This window comes from Eumetopias jubatus, unplaced genomic scaffold (genome assembly GCF_037043125.1).
Source record: "Eumetopias jubatus isolate StellerSeaLion01/CBP00866 unplaced genomic scaffold, mEumJub1_p1.0 scaffold_2, whole genome shotgun sequence".
Taxonomy (NCBI): domain Eukaryota; kingdom Metazoa; phylum Chordata; class Mammalia; order Carnivora; family Otariidae; genus Eumetopias; species Eumetopias jubatus.
Genome location: NW_028274808.1, coordinates 141,111,090 through 141,118,718, shown reverse-complemented (window position 1 = coordinate 141,118,718; position 7,629 = coordinate 141,111,090). Strand labels below are relative to the sequence as shown.

General features: G+C 40.0%; 1 protein-coding gene across 1 annotated transcript in view; it reads right to left on the bottom strand.

Annotated features, from left to right (window-relative positions):
- Positions 1 to 1,060: 1,060 nt before the first annotated feature.
- The window catches only part of CCNI (cyclin I), a 33,163-nt gene continuing 26,594 nt past the window's right edge, over positions 1,061 to 7,629 (bottom strand). The window contains exon 7 of the mRNA XM_028100633.2: positions 1,061 to 2,647. Within this exon, the coding sequence (XP_027956434.1) occupies positions 2,198 to 2,647 (450 nt within the window). The 3' untranslated portion in view covers positions 1,061 to 2,197. The remainder of the gene's footprint in view (positions 2,648 to 7,629) is intronic.

Here is a 7,629-nt window from a genome sequence, read left to right as displayed (position 1 = left end):
AGACCAGGGATACGATCTTTCAGGATGGTTATGAGAGCAGATGGCACAATATCTTCCTTCCCTTTCCAGCTGAAAACGTACAAATTACCTTAAGGATGACGATAAGCTCCTCACCATGTTGGCCAAGAATCAGCAGCTTAATCATACCGTTAAGTGAAAGGCCACTGTGGTGCTCTGGGCAGTAATGCTCAAGCATGACTGTATTTCAGGAACTCCAGAAAGAGAAAATTAGGAAACTTAAAATCCAGGTATGTAGAGTACAGAGGACACACATACATGTTGTTTCTAACACTGGAGAAAAGAAATGCTGCTATTAGGGGGCAGACACCAGTGTCTTTAATTCCCTCAACGGCGGAAATGTTAAGCTCAGTCTCATCAGCTGGGCTGAGTGAAGTGCTAAGCTCTAGCTAGCTTCCTTCAAGACAAAGGCTATGTCAGGAACATTTCCAACAAATCGGTTTTATCTTTTTATTGGCATTTGGGAGCACTACCCCCTTCTCGGTCCTTCCCTCCTCCCCCACATTAATCAATCCTCTGTAGAAAAGATATTCAGTTCTCCACAGATAACTTTGAATGAAAAATATTTAGCTGCTTCACTAAAGTTCATCTTCAAGAGTCAGAGGATGCACTTTTTCTTTTAAAATGGAAGATTAGAGCATAACTAGTTTATGCCCAATCATCAAGTTTATTCCCTTGCCTTTGTGGAGGCTTCATGGAATGATAGGCTTTGTAAGCATCAGGAAACACCAGACAATTACCCATAAAGTTCAAGTTTCCAAATCTTGGAATAGTTTAGTTTGTGATGTGATGCCAGGACTGGCATGCTCTCACAAACTGTTCCATCAGATGAAAACTTACGATTTGGAAGGTGAGAAAAGGACACAAAAGAAAAACTCTTGTCAAAACCTACATTCCTCAGTCACACTTAAATCCCCTTTTCCTAAGTTTTATTTTCTTTGGGCATATAATTAGGATTTTTATCGTTTCTGTAGTTGAAACAGCAGTGTCTAGCAATCAGGAATTTGTACCACTTTGCAAGCAGAAAAAAGTTGAAGATAACAAAGGTTAAGGACAACTTTTATTGCTACCAGAGGCTTTTTATCATCAGTACATGGTTCCGACTGCAATACCTTCTTCAGACTGCACAAGGAGCTCAGGATCCAGAAGTCATTAAGAGAAATACAGGTAGGGTGAATAACTTTCATCAAGAAAATACTAATAGCTTAACATAAATCTAGGGTACTGAATTCAGTTATTACACGTTACAGACCCCAATCATAGAGCTGCCCCAACATCTAGACAGTCTCTCCTACTGATTATAAATGAGTGAAAACCGATCAGTTACCAAAAACAAAACAAAAAAACCAAAACCTTCGTTGTTACATGTTTCTTTGGTGAGCACCTGGATATACTTTATCACAAATTCTTTTATACAAAAGTCAAAAATGCTTTCAACAAATCTAAGAGTGTCCTAATTACATGCCACTTTTAAGTTCCAATTTAAGATAAACAAAAATGAAAACAGTAATTTTGTTTCCAACCTCCAAGAATTGAAATGAGACAAACACAAAATCAATGTGGTAATGCCAGTCCTTTTTCTATTACCACCTCTCATTCATATGGGGCAATTCTGAAGTACCCTTTTCGGATTAATTTGAGTCCTGGATTAAACATGGCTGTCACACTGAAATAATTTATTCATTAAATTGCTAAAAAATGATTTAGAGGGTTTCCTAATCAGTGGAAGTCAGGCTATAGATCCACATGCATAAAGTTCATTAAGTATTCAATAAAGAAGCAAGCAGAAACAAGGAAAATTAAATCAGGATGCTGGAGACAGGGTGTGTGCCAGCTATGAATTTTGGAACTTTAAAAAAACCACTGAATATGAATCTTTGAGATGGGTCAATCTCCATTACATTTTAGCAGAGAAAAGGATGGAACTGACAAACACTACAAAATTTTTTTTTACTTTAAAAAAAATTTGGATCTTTTGAATTTCACACTTTTTTTTTGGTCTTTAAATGCTTAAATAATGTTGATTATAATTTGCCACACAAGTAAACGGGCTTTTTTTCTGGCTCACTTCAAATTGGCCTGCTAAGGTATACACCTGTATATAGCCTTTCCTGGTTTTCCCATGTTCCCATTCCCAGAGTAGTCTACCTTAGTTTGCACTTGAAGGTAACACTGGAAGCTACATGACAGAAACTGGCTGCAAAGGTGGACAAGGGGAAGCATGTCCCTCTTGCCTTGATAAATCAGTGCCACATACAGAACCCACATTTTCCGAAGCATTCTCTTCATTATAGAGCCGTTTGAGTCCATCATAGAAGTCATCCACTTCCATCTCCTCTACTTTGCGTTTAGCAGAGGTATGCTTGCACCCACGGGCAGCTGGGGGCTGATGGCAGAAGGCTGCCGCACCTCTGACTGGCACTTCCGGTTTGCTGTTGTCCTTGGAGAAATCTAAATCTGGGCCTGCGACAGAGGAGGGATGTAATCTGAACACTCCTTTGTCACAGGTCACCAGGGTGTGCTTGAGGGGACGGTAGACATAAACGGAATTTAGAGGCAGGGAAGACTGCAGAGAAGAAAGGTGATGCACCACAAGCTCCCGACAGTGGATCAGCTGGGAGCTCTCCATCTGGGCCAGGAGGAAAAAAACCAGTCGATCATTTAATTAATACAGACTACGCTGTCATGTTGCTGGCCACTTTCCCTCCCTGTGCCCTCTGTCCTCCCCAGCTTTCTTTTCTCTCCCACACCTTCTCCCTGAAACTCATCGATCCCTCCAGCCTACCCATCATCTTCTTAGGAAATGTGTCCAAATCTGTACTTCTAATGTCAGACTCTTTGGAACTTAAGTTCTGTATTTGTAAATACATGCTGAACATCTTCATGAAAACAAACTATTCTCTTTTGTTCACTGTGTATATCCAACATCTACTTTTGTTCAGTCTAATTCCCTCTGTCTAGAAGACCCTTCACCTCACCCTCTTTGCCTCTTCTAATCTCTTCACGAAGACACAAGGACAGATAAACACAAAATTCATTCAGAATTTAGGGAAAAAACCAGAGGCATGAAAGAATTTAAGGGATAGGGCTGATCATTTGGCTAAGAATTTAAAACAATTTAACTACTTTGTTTTTAAAACAGCAAATGAGAACTTTCGATAAATGATATTTCTGTAGAAATTAGCAGGCTTGATAACAAGAAATGTTTTTGTTTAATTTGGAGGTTTCACTAATTCCTTCTTATCCTTCAGGATAGTTCAGGTATCCTGTCTGAAGCCACCCCTGACTCTCCCTGGCCCCCACACCCAAATCCCAGGGTCATCTGTTTCTATTTCAACCTGTCTTCATACACCACGTTGTATTACAATAATCTACTTAACCATTTAGCTTTTCCTTTATAGACTATAAGCCCCCAAAAGGCAGGCATTGTATCGTATTCATCTTTATTCCTTAAGTTTCTTTTCTAGCACAATGACTACACATGAAAGGCTTTCAAAATCCTCCCTGTGGTGAAGAGTACAATTAGTCTCTCTGTCCTACTTTCCCTAGCAACATACATTTCTCCCCTATTCAAATATTTTAGCGGCACCCCAGTGCCTACCAGAAATAAGCTAACCTCCTTAGCTTGGTATAAGGCTCTCCACAATCTGAGCCCAACCTTTTTTCAGCCTTATTTCCTGGCATATCCCAAACTGTGCTCTCCATTTCTGCCAAACAGGCCCGCTCTCTCTATTCTGTGCAAATCTTGCCCTGTCTTACTCTACTCCTGCTCATCCTATTTCTACCTAATGAAAATGTATTACCTATTCCTGCCAGGTCTGGCTAACTGCCGCCATCTCCAGAAAGCCTACTTAGACTATTAACTATCAGGGATCACTTTCCAGTCTTGTGTATTTTATAAGTATTTTTAGACATTTCTTAACCACATCTTATTCATACCCATATAACCTACAGTACACAGCATGACTGTTTGCAATACCACAGAGAAAATGAAGGAAAATAGCATGATCTGCAAGAACAACGAACACATCCGGTCACAAGACTTTTTATCTCTAAAAATATTCATTACTTGTTACCCAGGAAAGTATCAGTGGAAAGAAGAATGAAAGGCAGATGTTATCACCACAGTACAAATGTTAAAATGCCTAAAACTGTCAGGCACAATACACAAAAATGAAATGACCATTTTTAATTTCTACCATTTGGTTCACTAATTTTTTTCCTTGTTTGAAAGACACCAGATAACACCCTAAGGGTAAAATACTACTAGCTAGTCTTAGAATTTCTTTTCTTCCCTTAAAAGAATTCATAATACTTAAAGAATAGTCCCCAACTATTAAGCTTACAACTGTAGGCGAGGGCTTATCATGTCCCAGGGATGCAGAACAAGCGGAGCCATGCTAAAAACAAGGAAGCAAAGAACAGAGAAGAGGGACAGGGCTTTAAAGCTCTTTCAGGAGCTTTTGTCAATACTTCAAGAAGCTTGTAAAAGGGAGGTCAGGGAAGTGAAAGACAGAAATTGGAAAGTGAAAAAAAGGCTAGAGTATAAGAATTATTTCTGAAAAGTACCTACTCTAACAAACTATTCCTTAGCAAATGACTAATACTTAGGGGTCTAGAAAGTAAAAGTATCACAGTATTCTAAAGCCTTGGTCACTGGGCGTAATGCCACAGCAGAATTCTACAAAGCAGAGTTCACACAGATGGTACTGGTTTGAAAAAGACATTTCAGAGTAAAAGGAAGACTACGCCACTATAATCTTTCTCTGTGCAAAAAGTTAACAGGAAGTTATACAGCTGATCCTGAACAACACGGGGCATTTAGGGGCGCCAACTCCCACAGTCGAAAATCTGCATCTCATTTTCAACTCCCCAAAAACTTCACTAATAACCACTAACAGTCAATGAACACATTTTTGTATGTTATATGTATTATATACTTACAATAAAGCTAGAGAAAAGAAAATATTAAGGAAACCATAAGGAAGAGGAAAGACATTTGCAGTCGTGTACCGCGGTGGAGTTCAAACCCGCGCTGTTCAAGAGTCCACTCTAGTTTAGAAAAGGACAGGGCAAGAAAGACATTATCAAACCAACACCATCTATATGAACTTATTTCCATCCAACTAAATCCTTTGTCCAAAATAACACATCAAAAGAAATTCCTTCTCATCTACTACCTGAATTTGTTCTAAGTAAACAAATCGAAAGTGTGACCCTTGTTCAGATCCACTGGAGGAAACAGAACAAGCACCTAAACTGGAATTACTACAACTTCAGACACCAGACAAAAGTCCTCTAATGAAACAGTTACCAAAAGATTTAAAATGAACTCATTCTACTTGCGGGATATTCAGAGGACATTTGTTACTTTTCATGACTATCTCCTCAAATTTCAAATAATGGTTACCATTATTGGTGTAGAAAACCACCACTGTAATGCAGCTCACCAAGGAAGGTGGAGCAGGAAGCACGGGAAGTTTGCAGGGCAGACATGCAGATGGGTTACTGATGAAGTGGGCACAGGAGAGCAGGACCTACATGACAGGTTCAGATGGCCCCAGGAAAGGCAGGCAGCACGAAGCACTGAAAATACCTGCTGCAGCAGTCCGACCTTCAGCACCCTCAAGAACTGGGGGACCCTGGTGGGGAAGGCCTGCTTCTCTAAGTCTCCACTCTAGTTTTAAACTACACCACAGCCAAGAACATCTACTTTGACGACCGTCTAGCTAGGGACTAGGGGAATGACCACACTCAGTAGAGTTAATATCCTGAGATTCTCAAGGTGGGTCACATTAGTCAGAAGGGTGTGAGTACAGCTACACAGGTCATGCAAGGGAAGAGGCGGGTAAGAGAAAGAGGGGAGCCATCCCATAAAGGTGACCAACAGTAGCACGGGAGCTAAGACAACAGGGGTAGGCGACTAGGAGGAAGGCTTGCCTTTCAAAGCAGGAATCCTTGCTGTACTTGGTCTGCAGTCCCGAGCGAACAAAGGCAGAGCCAGTGAGAGCGGCCCCCTTACAGCATGGCATGTCTCTGATGGACACTGGAAGTCCTCTCAAACCAGGACACGGGCAAACATGGCAGAAGTAATTCGGGCATGATCTCACCAATACGTTGCAAAGATTTCCGAGAATCCAGGAGGAATATTCGATGGCCTTATCACGCATCTAACTACAAGATATTAGACCTGGTATTCCCACCTAAACACAGGTGAACTTACAGCAAAGACAGCACTGAGCCTTAAAGACTCAGGATCCATCAGGTTTGGGCCACATATGTTGGCTATCAGTCCCAGTTGGTTTTAGAGAACTGTTAAGACCAAGTTCCAAAGTCTGTGGTGGTGTTTTTAACTCTCTTCTCCATTATAATTTGAATACTACATGGGGCAGAGGCCTTTTCTCATTTTTTACAATCACTGTATTCCCCAGTGCCTAGATCATAGATTTTTCAATAAATGTTTGTGGACCATAACTATTCGTATAAGAGAACTGAACACTGGTTTTCAAACTATGTCCAAACAGCTTGCAGAAGGGAAGAGGCCATGTGGATTAAGGCTGCACCCAACAGGTCTCTGCCCCAAATACACATTAGAAAGTATTACTTTTCTAACTTTATATTCAGGGATTGTGTGTGTACAAGATTTTGCTGGAGTCAAGGGAAGGATTCTTGTTCTAAAAGAAACTCTGAAAACCACCAAACTAAATCCTTAAGGTGTATATGGGAAAGCACTGGTTCTCTACTAAGCAGTCCTGGTTGTCTCTGAGGAAGTCCCAAGTTCCCTGAACTGCAGGTTTAAAATAAAGGAGTTGAATGAAATGATTTCTAAGAAGATTCCTTCAAATTAAGTCTGTAATACTCCTTCAGTAAGAAGAGAACAAATTTCGGTGAACATTCTTACAGCACCAAAACATCGGAAGACTCATGAAAGAGAATAAGCATATCCTCTAGTATTTTTTTAGTGGAGAACAAGCTCTCAGAGCTACAGAATACAAATTCTATTTACAACAGTCTTATTATTTATGCTTCAAAGTCTGTCCTTTCTTTGTGACAGTAACACTTCATATAGCAAATTTTCTCTGTACTGGCTTTGGGAATAGGCACAGAGACCAAGTCAGAGCATTTAAACATGTCAATTGTTCCAATAAAAAAATGGAAAATGAAATGCAGAGGTTTTCTATTAATATCCCTTCCCCCATTTCCAGTCTAATGTAAATGATTAACATTCAATTTCACTTAACAACGCTGTAGTTAGGAAAGTAAATTCCCTGTGCCACACTACTGTTATATGGTGGTTTATGATAATTTCTAAAAATTCTCACTAAATAGCAACTATCTCCTAGAATTATTTCCACTATAGCATTTATTTCAATGGAAATACTTCTCAATTATAACAATCTAAGATACGCTATTAAAAGAAAATGTCTCCCTTGTAAAGGAGAAACAGCCTGTGTTACCACCAACATCCTATGCCTGTCCTGGGGATGTAGAGCAAGCCGAGCCACGCTAAAAACAGTGGAACAAAGCACACAGAAGAGGAATGGGCCTCTAGCTAATATATTGCTCTGATCACCAACCTTTTTATGAAAAGACCCTCAATCCTTCTCTGCT